A 22,179-nucleotide genomic window follows, 5' to 3' on the forward strand; every position below is an offset into this window, starting at 1 on the left:
AAACCAGTTGAACATAGATGTGTACATTAATTTTTGTACTCTCAGTTCTTTTCCATTAAAGTATATGACTATACTTATGTCAGTACCAGACTTTTCTCTTTTTAATTTTTTAATTTTAATTTCAGTGTAGTTAGTGTTACAGTGTTACGTTAGTTTCGGGTATAAAATATAATGATTCAGCAATTCAATACATTACTCAGGCTCACCGCGATAAGTGTACTATCAGTTCCCTTCACCTATTTCACCCATCCCCCTCTCCCACCTCCCCTCTGGTAACCATCAGTTTGTTCTCTAAAAAGTTTGTTTTTCATTCGTCTCTTTTTTTCTTTGTTCATTTGTTTTGTTTTTTAAATTATACATAAAGGAAATCATACAGTATTTGTCTTTCTCAGACTGACTTATTTCATTTAGCATTATAGTCTCTAGATCCATCCATGTTGTTACAAATGGCAGAATCTCGTTTTTTTTATGGTTGAGTAATGTTCCTTTGTGTGTATGTATATGTGTGTGTGTGTATACACCACATCATCTTTATTCATGTATTGATTGGCATGGGCTGCTTCCATAATTTGGGTGTTGTAAATAATACTGCAATAAACATAGGGGTGCATATATCTTTCCATTTAGTGTTTTTGTTTTCTTTGGATAAACACCCAGGAGTGGAATTACTGGATCATACAGTATTTCTATTTTTAATTTTTTGAGGAACTTCGTGTTGTTTTCCACAGTAGTTACCCCAGTTTGCCTTCCCACCAATAGTGCACAAGGGTTCTTTTTTCTCTACATCCTCACCAGCACTCGTTGTTTCTTGTGCTTTGGATTTTAGACATTCTGACAGGTGTGAAGTCATAGTTCATCATCTTCTCCCAATCAGTAGATTGTCTTTTAGTTTTGTTGGTTGTTTCTTTCATTGTGCAGAAGCTTTTTATTTTAATATAGTCCCAGTAGTTTATTTTTGCTTTTGTTTCTCTTGCCTCAGGAGACAGATCTAGAAAATGTTTCTGTGGTTGATGTCAGAGAAATTATTGCTTATACTTTCTTTTTGGATTTTTATGGTTTTAGGTCTCACATTTAGATCCTTAATCCATTGTGAGTTTGTTTTAAATTTGTTAAGATGTGTTTTGTGGCCTAATATGTGATCTGTTCTGGAGAATGTTCCATGTCCACTTGAAAGGAATGTGTATTCTGTTATTTTAGGACGGCATGTTCTGAATATATTTGTTTGATCCATCTGGCCCAATGTGTCATTCAAAGCTACTCTTTCCTTGTTGATTTTCTGCTTGGATGATCTATCCATTGATGTAAGTGGGGTGTTAAACTCCCCTACTATTGTTTTATTACTGTCAATTACTTCCTTTAGGTGTGTTGTTAGCTGTTTTATGTATTTGGGTGCTCCTAGTCAGGTACATAAATATTTATAATTGTTACGTTTTCTTGATGGATTATCTCCTTTATGATTATTAGTGTTCTTATTTATCTCTTGTTACAGTCTTTGTTTTTTGTTTTTTGTTTTTTTTTTAAGATTTTATTTATTTATTTGACAGACAGATCACAAGTAGGCAGAGAGGCAGGCAGAGAGAGAGGAGGAAACAGGCTCTTCTCGGAGCAGAGAGCCCAATGCAGGGCTCGATCCCAGGACCCTGGGATCATGACCTGAGCTGAAGGCAGAGGCTTTAACCCACTGAGCCACCCAGGCGCCCCCAGTCTTTGTTTTAAAGTCTACTTTGTCCAATAAAAGTATTGCTACCCTGGCTTTCTTTTCATTTGCATTTGCATGAAAAATGCTTTTCCATCCCCTCACTTTCATTCTGTATGTGTCTTTAAGTCTGAAATGTATCTCTTGTAGCAGCATATAGATGGGTCTTGTTTTTTTATCAGTTTTGTCATCCTTTGTCTTTTGATTGGAGTCTTCAGTCCATTTACATTCAAAGTAATTATTGATAGCGGTGTCTGGCTGGCTCAGTCAAAGGACTGTGCGACTCTTGATCTCAGGGTTGTGAGTTTGAGCCCCGTGTTGGGTGTAGACATTACTTAAAATAAATAAAAAATTCTTTAAAATGTCTTATAAAAAAACAAAGTAATTGTTGATAGGTATATACTTATTTCCATTTTGTTACTTGTTTTATGGTGGTTTTTGTATTTCCTCTGTGTTCCCTTCTTTTGCTCTTTCCTTTGTCAGTTTAATAGAGTGAAAATATCTAAGCTATTGACTACTTTTTGAATTAGTGAGGTTGAGCATGTTTTCATGCTTAGTAGTCATTTGGTTTCTTCTATTGGTTGTTCATATTGTTGACTAGATTTTGTATTTGCTATTTTAGTTTCCTTGAATTTTTTATTAAAGTATGGTTGATACAGAATGTTGTATTATTTTCAGGTATTCAACATAGTGATTCAACAATTCCATATATTATACAGTGTATAACGATAAGTGTATCATTGTATTTGTATATGTACCGTCTGTCACAATACATTATTATAGTCTTATTAACTGTATTCCCTGTGCTGTACTTTTCAATCTCCTGACTTAGTTACTTTATAACTGAATGTTTGTACCTCTTAATCCCCTACCACTATTTTGTCCATCCTCCAACTCTTTTCCCCCCTGGCAGCTAACTGTTTACTCCTTGTATTTATGAATCTGTTTCTCTCTGTTCATTTGTGTTGGTGGTGTGTGTTTTTTTTTTTTTAAAGATTCCACATGTAAGTGAAGTTACATGGTATTTGTTTTCTCTGTCTGACTTATTTCACTTAGCATGATAGGCTCTATCTAGGTCCATCCATGTTGTCACAAATGGCAAGATCTCATTGTTATTTATGGCTGTATAGTATTACACACACATATACCACATCTTCTTTATCCATTCATCTATCACTGGACACTTAGGTTGCTTCTATATTTTAACTATTGTAAATATTACTGCAAAAAACATAGAGATTGCACATATCTTTCAAAATTAATGGTTTCTTTTGCCGGGGTCAGGGGGCGCAGGGCAGGAACTAACCAGTAGTGGAGTTACTAGATACGATATTTCTATTTTAAATTTTTTGAGAAACTTCTACAATGTTTTCCACAGTTGCTATACCAATTTATAGTATACCAGGCTTCCCTTTTCTTCAGATCCTCACCAAGGCTTGTTATCTTTTTGATACTAGCCATTCTGTGTGAGATCATATCTTACTATAGTTTTGATTTGCATTTCCCTGATGATTAGTGAGTTGAGCATCTTTTCATGTACTTCTTGGCCATCTGTATGTCTTATTTGGGAAAATGTCTATTCAGGTTCTCTGCCCATTTTTTAAATCTTTTCTTTTTTTGAAGATTTATTTATTTATTTTAGAGAGACAGAGCCTGTGCACGTATGCAAGAGTGGGGTGAGGGGCAGAGGGAAGGGAATAGAGAAGGGGGAAGCAGACTTCCCACAGCACAGGGAGCCCAAAGTGGGGCTCAGTCCCAGGACCCTCGAGATCATGACCCAAGCTGAACCCAAGAGTGGGATGCTCACTCTGCTGAGCCACACATTTTTAATCAGATTCTTTCATTATTATTTTTTGGTGTAGGGCTGTATAGATTCTTTATATATCTTGGATATTAACCCCTTATCAGCTGTATCATTTGAAAATATCTTCTCCCATTCAGTAGGTTGCCTCTTCATTTTGATCTTGGAGTTTTGCATATGCACACTAGGGAGATGTACCAGAATTTCCATAACAGCATTATTTGTAATAGCAAAAACTTAAAAATGACTCAATATCCAAGTATAGGTGACTGGATAAGTTAAGCTTTGTTGTATTCACCCAATGGAATATTATGTAACTTGTGAAACCATACATACAACATGAAATATATAAAACAACACAAAAAATAATTAACTGTAGTTAAAAGTAATGGTAAGGATACTCTTAGCAATTTAATATTGAGTGAAAAAAGGTTCAGAAGGCTTCTCATAACTTGGTACCTTTCATAGGAAGCTAAAAACAATGAAAACTAAAGAGTATCTTTTAAAAATATGTAAATGCATAATGTAACTGTATTTTAAGAAGCAAGGGAATGATAAAATCAAGATGCAGGATAAGGGTGATGTTGGATGGAAGATGGAGGATAGGCTAGAGAAGAGCACATAGCTAGATATAAGTAGTTTTAGATGTTCCAGTTTTTATGTTGAGTGATGGGTTTAGTAGTTATCATATTATTAAAAATAATTTAACTTAAAAAGGAAGGAAATTCTGTTATATGCTTCAACATGGTGATCCTTCAGAACATTATGTGTAGTGAAATAAGCCAGTCAGAAAATGACAAATGCTTTTATTTGTTTTCCACTTATATGAGGTACCTAGAGTAGTCTGATTCACAGAAACAGAAAGTAGGATGGTGGTTATCAGGAGCTGGGGCAGAGGGGGGAAGTGGGGAGTTGTTATTTAAAGGGCATAGAAGTGTCTCAGTTTTGTAAGATGAACAAGTTCTGGATATCTGTTACAAAGCAGTGGGAATATTACTTAGCACTGCCGAACCATACATTTAAAAATGGTTAAGATGGTAAGTTTTATGAGTTTTTACCACAATTAAAAGTAATTTTAAAAATTAAAAGTGGTCCATGCATGACTAATGACGGGAATATTCATTAGAGATTCTGATTAATTCATTTCCCCCCCTTCTTGAAGTTTAAAAGCGAGAAGGAAAGCAATTCCCAAGACACAGACTTGCCTTTTCAAGTAGTAAGATATACCATGAGAATAGACAAATAGACCAGCAGAACAGAGTAAAGATCTCAGAGACAGATCCCTGTATAATAGGATCTTAATATACAATAAGAGTGTAGGGGAGCCTGGGTGGCTCAGTCAGGTAAGTATCTAACTCTTGGCTTCAGCTCAGGTCGTGATTTCAGATCATGATCTCAGGGTTGTGATATTGAGCCCTGTGTCAGGCTCCGTACTCTGCCCAGAGTCTACTTGAGATTCTCTCCCCTCTTGCCCCTCCTACTCATTCTCCCTCTCTCTCTCAAATAAATAAATCTTAAAAAGAAAAAAAAAGATAATAAAAGTGTAACCACCAATCAGTGAAGGAAATATTCATTGTTAAGTAGATTGTATTGAGAAGACTGGCTCACCGAATGGAGAAATATTAAAACTAGATTCCTGTATCACATGCCATACAAAGGGGACTAAGGATAGATTTAAGATCTAATTATGAAAGGCAAAACTATGAAGTTAATAAAAATTATGTGGATAAATAAGATAAAATTTTGATAAATTTGATTATTTAAGATAGAGGGTGGTGCTTGGGTGGCTCAGTCGATTAGGTATCTGACTCGAGTTTGTCTTGGTTTGTGGTTTTGGGGTTGTGGGGTTGAGCCCCCATGTCAGACTCCATGCTGGGCGTGGAGTCTACTGGCGATTCTCTCTCCCTGTCTCTATCTGCCCTTCCCACCCTGCTGTGTCCCTCTTTAAATAAATAAGTAAATGAATAAATAAGGGGATTAAGGGTACTTGTTCTCTAAAAGGGTAGGATAGGCAAAGTTAACTGATAGCAGAATAGGAGATTAGTAATAATTAAAACTGATGATAATTGGTATTCTAGACTAACAAGCTAGATATGTCCAACTGCTGGCAGGGATCAGAGGCTTTAGGAACTTTTGTCTGTTCTTTGTAGATATGAAGATGGGGCAGGTATTATGGAGAGCAGCCTGGGAGTATTCAGTCAGATGGAATATATACATATCTTGTGACATATCCTAAAGGGACATGTGAGAAGGTATTGGTTTAAATGTTAATTATGGCAGTTAATTGAAGAGTTGGAGGCAGTCTGGGTATTTGTATCTGAATAAATAGGTAAAATGTGGTGGCTGCATATCAGGACTCTGCATTGCAGTTAAAGCAACACATTAGATTTACTTGTAACGACTTGTGGATCTAAAAAGTAAGAAACAGATTCAGTGCCAACTAATAAATCGAAATACATGCACAAAAAATACAGTTTTTAAGAACAGATACAAACAAAAATATATTAAACACATTAAATGTCTACAGAGTGAAGAATGGGAATCAAAAAGAATCAAAACAAAATGGCTCCTCAGAGAATGTCGTGTAAAGGAGAGACACTGGGATGATTGTCAGGTAGTAGAAACATGAATTGTTTGAGATTAGCTATCAGAGCTTTTAAAAAAAAATGCTTCTTATGGACAAGCTGAGAAATGATGGAATTAATTGATAAGGCTCTGTTTCTCTCAAACTGAAATTTTCTGTTTTTCCCTCATGCTATTTGGCAACTCAACCTTTCAGTGGGCACACATGAACCCTGAGTGGAAAAACACTAGTTCTATTCTCCTAGACCAGTCTCTCAATAGGGAGACTATTCACATTTTGGGCCAGGTGATTCTTTATTTTCATGGGGGACTGTCATGTGCATTGGAGGATGTTTAGCAGCATGCCTGGCCTCTACTTGCTAGATGCCACTAGCATCCCCTTTCCTGATCATGATAGCCAAAAATGTGTCCAGACTCCATCAAATGTCCCCTGGGGAGGAAATCCACCCCTTATGAGAAGCACTGGCAGAGAGCAGCATGGATGCTGCCAGCTATTAGGCTGATTATGAGCAAGTATACCAGTCCACTGGTTTCACTGTGAAAAGTATCAAACATCTTTTTGTAACTTAGGAGTTCAGGTCCATCCTTCACGTTAAAAGAATTTCGTCTAAATTAACTGCTATTTAGGAGCAAAAGGTCCTGCTGTTTTCTACATTTAAAATTCAGGGGGTACCTGGGTGGCTCAGTGGGTTAAATTAAGCCTCTGCCTTCGGCTCAGGTCATGATCTCAGGGTCCTGGGATCGAGCCCCGCATCGGGCTCTCTGCTCAGCAGGGAGCCTGCTTCCCTCTCTCTCTCTCTGCCAGCCTCTCTGCCTACTGGTGATCATTCTCTGTCAAATAAATAAATAAAATCTTTTAAAAAAATAAAATAAAATTCAGGTTACTGTTCTTTTCAGTAATAACAACAGTAGTAATACTACCTTAAGCTGCTTATAGTTGCAATTTGTTGATATTTTTTTTAAAGATTTTATTTTATTTATTTGTCAGAGAGAGAGAGGGAGAGAGAGTGAGCGAGCACAGGCAGAGGCAGAGGGAGAAGCAGACTCCCTGCCAAGCAAGGAGCCCGATGTGGGACTCCATCCCAGGACGCTGGGATCATGACCTGAGCCGAAGGCAGCTGCTTAACCAACTGAGCCACCCAGGCGTCCCTACAATTTGTTGATATTTTTAAAAAATACTTTTCTTGTCTGATATTTCCTTGGAACCTCACAGTGGCTTTATATGGTGGTCAGGATAGGAATATAACTCCATTGTTCAGAGTAGTAAATCAAAGTGCAAAACAGTGCAGAGACTTGTTGAGAGTACATGACCATTAAATTGGGGAGCTGGACATAAATCCAAAATCTGATTCTTGAGTAAGTGCTCTTCTCATACGAGCACTCAGGCATTTTTTTTGAGGTTTCTCAAAAGCTCCAGGAAATTGTCAGTTTCTGCCATGGTCATTTCTGTTTTTAACTCCCCTGATATTTCCTTCCTCGGTGACTTTTGACCAGGGCCGTCCTTCTCCACCCCTTTAATATCTACATTATATCACTTCCTCAGCTTTTCCAGGGTTTTATCACAAACTCAGAAGTGAATGGTGCCAGGGAGGCAGGACTTGGGAGACAGAAGATCTGGATTGGAAACCTAGCCTAGGCCCAGCTTGCTTTTTAGCTTCTCTATCACACAGTTTTCATCATCTGTTCAGAGTCTAATATTATTTGTTTCTTAGCTCCCGCAGGGATTTTAGGGGAAGGAGTAAGTTTATGCCTGGAAAAGTATCTGTCCTATTTTTAAAGATCTCCAAGGGGAAGCTTTCATCATCTCTGTTACCAAAAACCGTATCTTTTCCAGCTCCTATCCCCTGAACTGCTGTTCCCGTGTGGAATGGATGAGTGGCAAAATCTCCTACCTAGAAATCTTTACTATAGATTTTTCTTAGAGCAACACATTAAGAGGGTTACTGAAATGTGACTAGAGAATATCATCTAAGATGGTAAAGGATGGAAACCCACTTTCTATGCAAAAGAAAAACTTTTCTCCCAGACTATAATCAGAACTTCTGTATGTGTAATGCATACATCAGCCTTTTCTGAGCCTTGCCTGCTCTGTAGGCTCGTTTTTCACACCTCCCTCCTTATTTGTACTTCGTCAGAAATACCATGTTCCCTTATCCTGAACACTCACTCATCATGATGCTTTTGCTTACATCTACTAGGCCATCAGGACAGAGGTCAAAGGTTGCTTTCTTCAGGAAGCCTTGTGGACTGAAAGCCTCTCCTCCACTTTCTTGGCTACCAGGGCTTACTCCTTTATAGCACTTATCATACTGCATTATAATTGTTTTTTTTCTCCTTGGCAGTCTTAAGTTCTTGAGGAGGTTTAGTTTTTTATCTCTGGATTCTGCAGTTCTTAGCAGATGTCCAGGTTCTTATGATGTCCAATAAGGGCTCAGTAAGTGTTTGTTAAATTATTACTTGGCTGACTCTTGCCTGGAGAGAAGATGACTTGGGGGAAAAGACAAAATTCTAGGTATTAGAAGAGTAGTCATAAGAAACAGGAAGTAAATGTACTCTATGCCTCTCTGAAAGACCATAGTTGGACCCAGAGTCAGAGGGTACACAAAGGCAGATTTTTCAGGTCAGCATCAGGGAAGAATTATCTAGCATATCTTTTAGCAGTGGAATGGTCTGCCTCATGTGATAAGGTCAACTATTTGCTAGGGGTATGCTGGGGGGGAATTGAAAACCCAAGTTTCTGCCCTGTAGAGTATTCTAGCAATATGTGGGGTCATACTTGGTCACAAGAACTGCACTGCTTATATCTCCTTACTGGGCCTCTGGACAGTCTTCAAATAACTGAAGGTAGCATCTATGCCTCCCTGTAGTTCTCCAGGTCCTAGGGCCTTCAGCTGTTCATTATGTAACTTGGTTTCTAGACCCTTTGTAATCCTGGCTGCTCCCTTATGGCCATGTTTCTTTGTCAATGTTCTTTGTACAGTGTGGTCCTAAGACTTAATTGTAGAGCCCTAAGAATGCTTTGACAGAGCAGAGAACAGTAGAACTGCTGCCTCCTTCATTCTGGGCATATTCCTAGTTAAGCAGCATAGGTTGCCTTAGTTTTTTTGTCAGTGGCCCTGCTGGCATATATTCCCTGGCAATATGTGGTCAACTGAGACCCCTAGATCTGTTTCACATAAACTGCTATTAAACCACTCATTTTCCATTCTATACTTGGGTAGTTGGTTGGGTTTCCTCATATAGTTTTGGTTCTTCATTTTAGCTTAGTAACTCATACAGTGTTAGAGCTAGAAGAACTCTAGAAACAGACTTTATTCATTTTTTATCTTGCTTTTATCTTGTTGTGTTTGCTGCCTTGTTCTCTCCAGCTCCTAAACTTTTTGCTGTCCACAGTTTGGTAAGCAGATCCTTTGTATTTTCAACCAAATTATTCACGAAAATATTGACCAGAGCTGTGAAACATACCCTAAACACCTTCCTTCAGTTGACCTCTGTCCATTTATCAGTATTTTTTTCCGAACTGATTGTTCTGTTAGCTGCGAGTCTCTTACTTTGCTCTACTAGCTGGACATGCAGTTTTCAGTTCATCCTTTATTTTCCTTTCCAGCCAAGCATGGTGGGTGATCACTGCCCCTGCAACATAGGGCAATACAGCAGGGGTGAGAACCCTGAAAGACAAAAGTGCCAAGCGTAAGCAGACCAGCAGGGGAGCTGGTGCCCTGGGGAGGATGTGATATGGGACTTCTTTTCTGGTTTTTCATGAATTACAGTTTCTGAGGTGAAAAAAATCTAAAAGACAGTTTATTTAAATACAGTCTAGCTCTTTTGTTAGTGCCTAACATTATCATTTCAGCTGTATAGTCTTGTGGAGAGAGAAGGTAGCATGCATCTATTCTTAACTTTCTGGATCAGAGAAGCTGGGATAATCCCTACGTAAATGTTTGCAGAATGAATCAATGAACAAGTTTCAGGCTAGTCTTCACTTCAGTTTTGTATTTGTAGACTCAGGGAAAGAAAGGTGAATGGCTTGCAGTTTCCCCCTTCAGCTGGCCAACTCCAAGCCCCCTCAGAACCAGCCAGAGTTCTGCCGCTTTTAGGCAGTCTTCCTTGATGGCTCCTGCTCACACTGCTGTCTTTCCTCTGAACTCTCATGTCAGTACTTAATGCTTCACCGCTTGTACTTGACGGCTGCTCAGTCTATGTATTTGTCTCACCATCCCAAATCCTGGGAGTGAATTTAGAGCCAAAGCTTCCCATTATTTTGTGACAGCATCAGGCACAAACACTTGAGCAAATTATTGAACTTAATGTGGCTGCGTAACGTGTTGCCAGCAGATGGCACCAGCGTCCCTGACATTGTTCTGAAAATCTTAGGTAACTTTCAGCAATTTACAAATTGCCAAGCTTGCCACTAAAAATGCCTTCCTTAATGAAGAAGCTTCAATTCACTTATTAAGCAGAATGATAATAATTACTGCAGTAGAAATAAAGAAATTAGGGCAAGTTGTAACTTACCAGTTTTCATGTGGGAAGCTATTCCATTCACTTGCCCCTCTGCTTGGCCCCTGGTCAGCCACTGCTTTCCAGGCCCTGAACAGAATCTGGCTTTTACGCCTACCTAATGGAGTGTGTCCAGGTACCTGAAGGTGACCTCAAATCCTTGGTTTGTGTTTTAGATCATTTATTTTTTCTGGAAAGGACAAACTAAACTTTATAAAGAAATTGCAATAACCCCACCACATATTTCCCCCTGGAAGTTTTGGTGATTTTTTTTTTAAATTGAAGTATAGTTGGCACATGATTTTACATCAGTTTTAGGTGTACAACATATTGACTCAACAGATCTATATGTTATGCCATGCTTACCACAAGTGTGTGACCATACAATATTACAGTACCATTTACTATATTCCCCACCACTATATATGGTGTACATTTTATCCCCATGACTTACTCTTTCCATAACTGGTGTTCTGTATCTCCTACTCACGTTCATCCATTTGCCTTTCCCGCGACAGCCTTCAGTTGGTTCTATTTATGGGTCTGTTTCTGCTTTTTGTTTGTTTATTCGTATGTTTTATTTTTTTTATTCCACATATAAGTAAAATCATATGGTATTTGTCTTTCTCTGTCTGAATTCACCTAGCATAATACCCTCTAGGTCTATCCATATTGTCACAAATGGCAAGGTTTCCCATTTTTATGGCTGAGTAATACTCCATTGTATGTATAAACCACATCTTCTTTATCCATTCATCTGGGAATGGACACTTGTGTTCCTTCCATATCTTGACAACTGTAAATAATGCTGCAGTAAACATAAGGGTGCATATATCTTTTCAAATTAGTGTTTCAGTTCTCTTTGGGTAAATACCTAATAGTGGAATTACTGATAGTTCTATTTTAATTTTTTGAGGAACCTCCATACTGTTTTCCATAGTAGCTGCACCAGTTTGCATTCCACCAACAGTGCACAGGGTTCCTTTTTCTTTATATCCTTGCTAACACTTCTCATTTCTCGTGTCTTTGATTTAACCATTCTGACAGGCATGTGATGATATGTCATTGTGATTTTAACTTGCATTTATGATTAGTGATATTGAACATCTTTTCATGTATGTCTTCTTTAGAAGAAGTTCATGTCTTCTGCCCATTTTTAATCAGATTATTTGTTTTTTGCTGTTTGAGTTGTAGAAGTACTTTATGTATTTTGAATATTAACCCCTTGTTGGATATATCATTTGCAAATACTGTCTCCCATTTAGTAGGTTGCCTTTTTGTTTTGTTGATGGTTTTATTTGCTCTACGGAAGCTTTTTTTTTTTTTTTTTAAGATTTCATTTATTTATTTTAGAGAGAGCAAGCAGGGGCAGGAGCAAAGGGAGGGGGACAGAGAGAGAGTCTCCAGCAGAGACTCTGTGCTGAGTGCAGAGCCTGACATGGGGCTTGATCCTAGGACCCTGAGATCATGACCTGAGCTGAAACCAACAGCTGGACACTTAACTGACTGAGCCACCAGGTGCAGCTCTACAGAATCTTTTTATTTTGGTGTAGTCCAAAGAGTTTAATTATGCTTTTGTTTCTCTTGGCTGAAGAGACCTATCTAGAAAAATGCTGATAAAGCCAATGTCAAAAAAATTACTGTGTTGTCTTTTAGGAGTTTTATGTAGGTCTTTAATCCATTTTGCATTAATTTTTTTAAAAGATTTTATTTATTTATTTGACAGACAGATCACAAGTAGGCAGAGAGAGAGGAGGAAGCAGGCTCGCCACTGAGCAGAGAGCGGGATGCAGAGCTCGATCCCAGGACCCCGGGATCGTGACCTGAGCCGAAGGCAGAGGCTTTAACCCACTGAGCCACCCAGGCGCCCCATTTTATTTTAATTTTTGTGTATAGTTTAAGTGGTCCAGTTTCATTCTTGTGCATGTAGCTGTCCAGTGTTCCCAGTGCCAATTATTGAAGAGACTGTCTTTGTATATTCTTGCCTCCTTTGTTTTAGATTAATTGCCCATATAAACATGGGTTTACTTCTGAACTCTTTTTTATGTTCTGTTGATTTATGTGTCTACTGTGCTTATTTTGGCAGTATATATACCAAAATTGGAATAATTTATGTGTCTGTTTTTGTGCCAGTACCATACTGTTTTGATTAGTATAGCTTTGTAGTATATCTTGAAACCTGGCATTATGAAGCCTCTAGCTTTGCTTTTCTTTCTCAAGATCGCTTTGGTTCTTTGGGGTCTTGGCAGTTCCATACAAATTTTAGTAGTTTTGAGAGAAATGCTGTTGGTATTTTGGTAGGAATTACATTGAATCTATAGATTGCTTTGGGTGGTATGGACATTTTAATAATATTAATTCTTCCAATCCATGAGCATGAAATATCTTTCCATTTGTGTCATCTGTAGTTCTTTCATCGGTCTTTTAACAGTTTACGGAGTATTGGTCTTTCACCTCCTCAGTTGTTTATTCCTGGGTATCTTACTCTTTTTGGTACAGTTGCAAATGGAATTTTTTCTTATTTTCTCTTTCTGCTACTTCATTTTTAGTGTATAAGAAGTGCAAGAGAGTCCTATAAATTAGTTTTGTATCCTGAAACTTTACTGAATGCATATATTATTTCTAATATATGGGGATATCTTATATCTGAAATCTGAAAACTTTTTGGTGAAATCTTTAGGGTTTTCTTTTTTTTTTTTAAGATTTTATTTATTTATTTGACAGAGAGAGAGATCACAAGTAGGCGGAGAGGCAGGCAGGGAGAGGAGGAAGCAGGCTCCCCGCTGAGCAGAGAGCCCGACGTGGGGCTTGATCCCAGGACCCTGGGATCATGACCTGAGCCGAAGGCAGAGGCTTAACCCACTGAGCCACCCAGGTGCCCCTCTTTAGGGTTTTCTATGTATACTGGTATGTCATCTGCAAACAGTAAAAGTTTAACTTCTTCCTTACCAATTTGGATGCCTTCTGTTTCTTTTTCTTGCCTGATTGCTGTGGCTAGGACTTCCAGTACTGTGTTGAATAAAAGTGGCAAGAGTGGACATTCTTGTCTTGTTCCTGATCGTAGAGGAAAAACTTTTGGTTTTTCTCCATCGAGTATGATGTTGACTGTGGGTTTTTCTTGTGCAGCCTTTATTATGTTGAGGTATATTTTCTCTACCTCTACTTTGTTGAGTTTGTATCGTGAATGGATATTATTTTGTCAAATGCTGTTTCTGCATCTATTGTGATAATTGTATGATTTTTAGCCTTCATTTTGTTAATGTGGAATATGATTTCTGAATATTGAATCATCCTTGCATCCCTAGAATAAGTCCCACCAGCTCATGATGCATTATCCTTTTAATGTTTGTTGAATGTGATTTGGTAGTATTTTGTTGAGGGTTTTTGCATCTATGTGTATGCAGGATATTGGCCTGTAGGTATTTTGTTTGTTTGTTTGGGTTTTTGTTTGTTTTCTTGTAGTGTCTTTGTGTGGTTTTGTATCACGGTAAGGCTGGCCTCATAGAATGTATTTGGAAGCTTTCCTTCCTTTCTTTCCTTTTCTTTTTTCTTTTCTCCTTTTCTTTCTTTTCTTCTTTTTCAAATAGTTTGAGGAGAATAGGTATTAACTCTTCTTTAAATGGGTAGGACTCGGGGCGCCTGTGTGGCTCAGTGGGTTGGGCCTCTGCCTTCAGCTCAGGTCATGATCTCAGGGTCCTGGGATCGAGTCCCGCATCGGGCTCTCTGCTTGGCAGGGGGCCTGCTTCCTCCTCTCTTTCTCTCTCTGCCTGACTCTCTGCCTACTTGTGATCTCTGTCAAATAAATAAATAAAATTTAAAAAAAAATGGTAGGACTCCCCTGTGAAACCATCTGGTCCTGGACTTTCATTTGTTGGGAGGTTTTTGATTACTGATTCAATTTCATTACTAGTAATCTGCTTAGATTTTCTGTTCCTGCCAGATTCAGTTTTGAAAGATTATATGTTTCTGGGAATTTATTTAATTCTTCTAGGTTGTCCAATTTTTTTGTATATAATTTTTTGTAGTAGTTTTTTATAGTTCTTTGTATTTCTATGGTATTGGTTGTTAACTTCTTTTTTTGTTTCTAATTTTGTGTCTTCTTTTTCTCTTGTGTCTGGCTAAAGGTTTATTGTTTTTTTAATCTTTTTAAGCAGTCAACTTTTGGTTTCATTGATCTTTTGTATTTTTCTTTATCTCTATCTCATTATAACCCCGCCACTTTCAGTATGTTGATTATTTTGTTTGCCTTTTTGCAGTCTTTGCTCTCTTATTACATTTGACTTTATGCAGTTTTGATCATGTGAGGACCTAATAAGAGATCTCATTTACTGAATGCTTACTGTGAATTATGCACTCTGCTTTTTTTAATATAAAAGAGCTATTATACTGACTATTTGCATTATATTTATTACATTATATTAAATGCTTACATTGTTAGGCATTGTTCTGAGAGCTTTCCATGCATTAATTCACTTAATCTATACAATCTTTTGAGAGTAGATACTGTTAATCCTCTTTTACAGTTGGGAAAATTCAGGCTTATCATGGTTAAATGACTTCCCTAAGCTAATACAGTAAATAGTTATATTGGGATTCATACCTAGATCTCATTAATTCTAAAATGTCCAGTCATTTTACTATATCATTCTACTTGGTTTATTCATTCTTTAATGATTTCTATTTAAACTTCTAAAAAACATCTAAAGAGGGGTGCCTGGCTGGCTCCATTGGTTTGTGGGTTTGAGCCCCACATTGGGTGTAGAAATTACTTAAAAATAAAATCTTTAGGGGTGCCTGGGTGGCTCTGTTGGTTAAGCATCCACTCTTGATCTCATCTCAGGTCTTGATCTCAGCATCATGAAGTCAAGCCCCATACTGGGCTCTGTGCTGGGCCTGGAGCCTACCTAAAATAAACAAACAAAAACAAAAAACAAAAAAAAATTTTTTTTAATTTTTAAACCTAAAGATTAATAGAATCATTAAATTAAATGTTTGGGGGGCATCTGGGTGGCTCAGTGGATTAAGCCTCTGCCTTTGGCTCAGGTCATGGTCTCAGGGTCCTGGGATCAAGCCCCACATCGGGCTCTCTGCTCAGCAGGGAGCCTGCTTGCTTCCCTGACCCCTACCTCTTTCTGCCTGCTTCTCTGCCTACTTGTGATCTCTCTCTCTCTCTGTCAAATAAATAAATAAAATCATTATTAAAAAAAAAAATTAAAGGTTTGGGTTTGATTTCTATTTTTCTCCTGCTGCTGGACTGTTAGCTCCTTTTTTTTTTTTTTTTTTTTAAAGATTTTATTTATTTATTCGACAGACAGAGATCACAAGTAGTCAGAGAGGCAGGCAGAGAGAGAAGGGGAAGCAGGCTCCCTGCTGAGCAGAGAGCCCGATGTGGGGCTCGATCCCAGGACCCTGGGATCATGACCTGAGCCGAAGGCAGAGGCTTTAACCCACTGAGCCACCCAGGCGCCCCCTTTTTTTTTTTTTTTAAGATTTTATTTATTTATTTGACAGAGAGAGAGTGAGAGAGGGAATACAAGCAGGGGAAGTGGGAGAGGGAGAAGCAGGCTTCCTGCTCTGATCCCAGGACCCTGAGATCATGACCTGAATTGAAGGCAGATGCTTAACGACTGAGCCACCCAGGCACCCCTGGACTGTTAGCTCCTTGAGGACAGGGACTAGAGATCATGTTTATTTCTGCATTCTTTCCATTAAATGCAAAATAAATACTCAGTGTACAAGTGAATGAGCACTGCCTTCGCTCCCCCAGTTACAAGGCTGCTTAATAGAACCTTAGCATGTTAGAACTTGAAGGGGCTTGAAAAATCAAGTCAAACCTTTCCCTCAAGGAGGAAGGACCTCTTTCGAGTGACCCAGTGAGTTGGAAGCACACAGAACTAGAATCTAGGTCTTTCGGGCTTCTAATTGGCTATCTGGTTTGAAAGAATGTAACCCTGTCCCTAAATTCCTCCCTCTTTCCCTTCCTTCCTTCCTTCTTCCTTTTCTTTCCTTTTTTGTCTTTCTCTTTCTTTCATGATGTGAGTTGAGTAGCTTTATAGCCTTAAAGTTTTAGGCCTCAGAGTTACAAAGCAAGGGAAGATTTTTTTCATGCCTTTTACACTGATGCCTGCTCCTGATTATGCCTTTATTCAACCCAGAATAGAATCCAGGTCTTTTGCCTCTCACTGCACCCAAAGTAAGCAGAGCTACAGCTCATGGAGAGATAAATTATGACCCTGCAGCTCTTCTTTCTACATCTTACCACCATTTATTTACTGCCTCTGAATATCATGATTCTGGTTATCTCTTATTCCCTAATTTAAAGTATTTTTTTAAAGATTTTTAAAAAAATTTATTTATCGAGAGAGTACATAGTGGGAGGGGGAGAGAGAGAGAGAGAGAGAATCCCAGGCAGACTCCCCTGCTGAGCACAGAGCCCAACATGGGCCTTGATCACATAGCCCCAAGATCATGACCTGAGCTGAAATCAAGAGTTGGACACTTAACCAACTGAGCCCTTATCCTCTTGCTTAAATAGTGTGTGGTTTGTTATGATGTCCTTTCCTGGTCTCCTCCCATTATCTCCAGTAATGTTACCTGGAGTGTTATTTGGTTAGCCATTTGTTAGTATATCCCAGTGCTCCCACACTTTCATATCAGGATATTTTAGGATATTTTAGGATATTTCATTCGGAGAGTCAGCTGGGGGGTTCCTGAGCAGTAGAACAGGTACTGAGACACATTGTTCACTGACCATTAGCCAGCACCATTGAGCACACAAATCTGTAAGCTTTAAAGCCAAGTGGGATCTGTTCACCATTCTCCTCTCAGTGTTATTATTTAGTAAATTATTTGTTATTTAGTAAAATAACACTAAAACACTAAGGCCTTTTTTTGCCACAGAGCAGTCTGTTAGAAGCTACAGGAGAGAACTAAATGCTAAAAAGATGCTCTGAGCTGCACTAATCCAGTATGGGAACCACCATTACCATATGGCTGTTGAGCACTTGAAATGTGACTGGTCTCTCTTGAGGTATGCCATAAATATAAGGTACACATCAGATTTCAAAACCTCAGTACAAAAAAAAGTAAAATATTTCATAAATTTTAATATTAAGTAAATGTTGGAATGATAATATTTTGGATATATTGGATAAAATAAAATATGTTATTTAAATTAATATCATCTGGGGGCACCTGGGTGGCTCAATCAGTTGAGCATCTGACTCTTGATTTTGGCTCAGGTCATGATCTTGGGGTCATGAGCCTGAGCCCCACATCGGGCTCTGTGCTCAGCATGGAGTCTGCTTCTCCCTCTCCCTCTGCTCCTCCCCTTTTGCTTGCTCTCTCTCAAATAAATAATTAAAATCCTTAAAAATAATTAATACCAGCGTTTCTTTTTACTTTTTAAAATGTCGCTGCTAGAAAACTTAAAATTACGTATGTGAATCCCATTATATTTTGATTAGGTAGCACTGGTCTAGAAATCCCCAAGTAAATACTTTCTCAAGTTTTCTCCACTATGGAACTTTAGGAAACTAGCTACCATTTTCCTCTCTATAGCTCGTCCCCATGCACAGCCCTTTTTAAATGTTCTTTCCTTTCCTTTGATGACATCAGGAAGAAAGCTTCCCATTAAGTATTAATTTTTTTTTTTTTTAACACCTGCTACTCACCTGAGCACAGTGACATCTAGTGAAAGCAAGGTGGTTGGTGGAGGGAATTAAGAGGCATCAGGGAGGAGAGGACTGGTGATCAGTCCAAACTTCTGACTTAGAATCATTTTATATATTTGGAACTCTTCAGCTGACAAGTCTGAGTTCTGAGACCTCTTTACAGCAGAAACGCACCTCCCTTTTGGGTTCTAGTTCTGCTTTCTTCTCAAGTATCTAAGTTTATTGAAGATCTGTGAATATGGCCTAGTCACTGCTCTCAAGGAGCTTACATTCAGAGAATTAATTTGAACCGTGCTCTAGATAAGCAATGATGGTAGAAAAGAAAGTGCCTCTTTACAGCAGAAATGTGCCTCCCTTTTGGGTTCTAGTTTGCTTTCTTCTCAAGTATCTAAGTTTATTGAAGATCTGTTGTGTGCTAGACGGTTTCCTAGCACATAGGAAACAGATGAATATGGACTAGTTACTGCTCTCAAGGAGCTTACATTCAGAGAATGAATTTGAATCATGCTTTAGATAAGCAATGATGGTAGAAAAGAAAGTGCTTTTGGATCATTGGAAAGTTATGACTCTTTCTGCCTGGAAAGAAGACCGAAGGTTTCATGTGTCTTGGATATGATATTATCAGGCAGAAAGGCAGGTGGAAAGGACATTTTAGCCTGAGGGGAACGACCTAACTAATGGCATGGGGAGTAGTAGAAGGTCAACCTTGAAATAATAGTTTGGGGCACATTGTGGGGCATTTGACTGCCTGTTGAAGGGTGTTGGGTGTTATCCTGTATGCAGGGGACTATTAGAAGGTTGTAAGCAGGGGAATGACACATTCAAGACTGTATGTTAGAGAGGCCATCCCAGGGCTCTTGGGAAGGATAGATTGTAGAGGGGGATGATGACTTCAGGGAGATTTAACAAGAGAGGTTATTGTAGTGAGCCAGGTAAGGGATAGCAAGGGCTCACATGGAAAGGAAAGAATATATACAACAGATAAGTGAGGGATGAAAGGGAGGTGTCAGGCATGGTCCTAGGTTTCTAAGTTAGATCACTAGGTGGTGCCTCTGTCCAACATTGGAAATCTGGGAGAGGATCAGGCTAAAAAATGGAACACACGACATACCCTGTGGACTTGCGGACGGAGCACAGAGGGAGCTGGCTAGCGCTGAAGTGCTTGTGTTTGTGTTTCAGATGGTGACCCTCTTTCAGATGTGGGTTGTTCCCCTCTATTTCACAGTGAAGCTGCACTGGTGGAGGTTCCTAGTGATCTGGATCTTGTTCTCTGCTGTCACAGCTTTTGTCACCTTCCGAGCCACCCGGAAACCACTAGTACAGACAACCCCAAGGTGAGAGTTTAGGTAGTGGGGAAGAGCTAGGTTTCCTGAAGCAAATGGGTTGGAGTGCATGGGTTTGGGGTGGGTTTAGGCTGAAAAAAGTTATAATTTCTGTTTGCTAAGATTGTTTAGTATGGACCCCCACCAAAACAAGCTGATTGGGAGAACTACCCCCCCTTCACAGATTAAAAACCCCAAAATATTTCTTTATAGCTTACCTTAGAGTTTATATCAAGGTCTGTTTATATTAAAAGCAACCAAAATAAGTAAGCAAATTCTGAGGATCATTGTGGTCTCATTTTACATGTTATTTTCTTTTGTGAACCCTTCTCTGATCTCTAAATAAGATTTTCTGTTAGAGTCTTTCATAGGCCCTATAGTTTTCCATCATAGAACATAATTTAAAATTTTGACTGTCTGTCTCCCCCACTAAACTGTAACTGTGAGATCAGGAACCACATGTATTTTGTTTGTCCCTGTATATCTAGGCCCTGCCACAGGGCCTGGCACATAGTAGCCTACTCTTTGAATTTTTGTTGAATGAATGAATCTCAGCAAATTTGCAGTTTTTCAACAAACAATACTTCTTTGGTCATAGAATAGCCCCTGCCTGTATTATTCTTTGTATTTTATCCAAATGCATTTCTAATTTGATCCTCCCAACCAGCTTGTGAGGTCATTTAAGATCTGTACTTGACAGAAAGAAAGAGATTTTCTCATTCATTCATTCATTCAACAAGCACCTGCTATGTGTCAGGCCCTGTGCTGAGCGCTGGGGATACAGAGCTGGATAAGACATGGTCCCTGCCCTCAAGGAATGCTCGGTTTAATGGAGGAGATGGACAAGAAAGCAGCTGTTTCAGTGCAGTTGGTAAGTGCTGTGAGAGATGTGTGTATAGGTCCAGGAGAGCCTAGCAGAGGAAGTAGCCAGCCTCAAAGTTGTAACTACCAGAACCAAAGGCTTCTAAGTTGCAAGTTGCTCTTTTTCCCATGCATTTTATGTTCTGCTTCACTATTACTTTGGCCTTCTGAGTTTCCTTGTACATGGTAAAATTTATCTTCAAGGTGAAGTTGGTGATTTAGAAGTTCCTCCATGATTTAGAAGTAGTTTACATTAAGGGCCATGATAGAAGATAGAGCCTCTGGAGCCAGATGCTTGTGGATTATTGGAAACTCTAGCCCTGCTAGCTAATTACCTGATCTGTATGGCTTCACTTTTCTGAGCCTTGAACTTTTTACCCCTAGAAATGTGATAATAATTGCTCCCTCATAAAGGGTACTATGAGGAAAAAGTGTAAAAATATACTTTAAGAGTCAGTAACAACCTGGGCGCCTAGGTGGCTCAGTCGTTAAGCATCTGCCTTTGGCTTGAGTCATGATCCCGGGGTCCTGCAATGTAGCCCCACATTGAGCTCCCTGCTCCATGGGAGGCCTGGTTCTCCCTTTCCCACTCCCCCTGCTTGTGTTCCCTCTCTCACTGTGTCTCTCTCTGTCAAACAAATATATAAAATCTTTAAAAAGAAAAAAAAGAGTAACAACCAATATTAGCTTATAGGTAAAATGACTGAAATTGTGTCTATGACATGGGAGGTTTTTGATGATAATAACTAACATTTGTAGTGCTTTATAATTTCAAAGCACTTTCATAAACATCCATGCTTATTCATGTAGCATTGAGCATGTATTATATATACCAGGAAATGGGCTCTGTACAATCCATTGAGGAAGGTATCATAGTTTCCTCATTTTACAAGTAAGTAAACTTGTCTTAGAGTAGTGATTTGATTTACCTGGGATTACCCAGCTAATAAAACTCACTTAATCCAGATTCCGCCTAAAATTCTACATCCTTTCCACTGCCTCACTCCTGTCTGATGAGTGCAAACCCTGGGTAATGGAGTTTTGTGTTTCTGAGAGCAGGCATTGCAAAATGTTTGGGGCCTTTCCCTTGCCTGAGAACTTCTCACCACTTGCTTAGATAGGGACCTAAGCTTCCTCTCTGTGGTCCATCAAGCTTGGTAGTAACTTGGTCTCGGAGCCAGACAGGCTTGAGGTGTTTATTCAAGTGAATTCCTCATTTGCTCTCACCCCAGATAGAGTATTGGTTCTTGATTTCACACTTAACTGACTTATAGAGAGCATTGCTCTTCCTTTGAGAACATTATATGACCCCCACCCTACCTCACCCCTACCACCATCACACACATCCATTCAAAGGTATTCTCTGAGTGCCTCCTTTCTTATCCCTTCTTCACCAGAAAGAAAATAATTTCAGAAGCAAATTCATTAGATACCATTTCATAATTGTCCTGTTTATAGGAGCAAAGAAGTATTCAGGTTAACCATTCCCGGTAGGAAAAGCTTGGGTGGCCTGGTTGGCTCAGTCAGAAGAGCATGCAACTCTTGATCTCGGGGTGGTGAGTTCAAGCCCCACATTGGGTATAATGATTACTTAAATAAATAAGTATTTTTTAAAAGGGGAGGGGGAGCCCATAGCTGATTCTCTTTTTCATCTTCCCTTGAATTCTCTTTCCTGACAAGAACGACTGGCCTTCCCCACCTGTTCCCATCTGAACATAAATATAGTTACTAGTTTTCACTTCC

The 22,179-nt window shown here is 38.9% G+C and overlaps 1 protein-coding gene across 11 annotated transcripts in view; it reads left to right on the forward strand.

The window, feature by feature from the left end:
* The window catches only part of RNF121 (ring finger protein 121), an 82,590-nt gene that overhangs the window by 42,113 nt on the left and 18,298 nt on the right, over positions 1-22,179 (forward strand). For 3 of the 11 annotated variants that reach the window (XM_080816002.1, XM_080816004.1, XM_080816003.1), the window contains one exon: positions 19,433-19,587. The exons of 3 other annotated variants lie outside the window; for them this stretch is intronic. In XM_080816002.1, coding sequence (XP_080672128.1) covers positions 19,433-19,587 — 155 coding nt within the window. Of the gene's footprint in view, positions 1-19,432; positions 19,588-20,332; positions 20,447-22,179 lie in introns of all 11 variants that reach the window. 5 more of the 11 variants (XM_080816008.1, XM_080816010.1, XM_080816001.1 and 2 more) reach the window with 3 other exon arrangements.

Source organism: Martes martes (assembly GCF_963455335.1).
Source record: "Martes martes genome assembly, chromosome: 10".
Lineage (NCBI taxonomy): Eukaryota > Metazoa > Chordata > Mammalia > Carnivora > Mustelidae > Martes > Martes martes.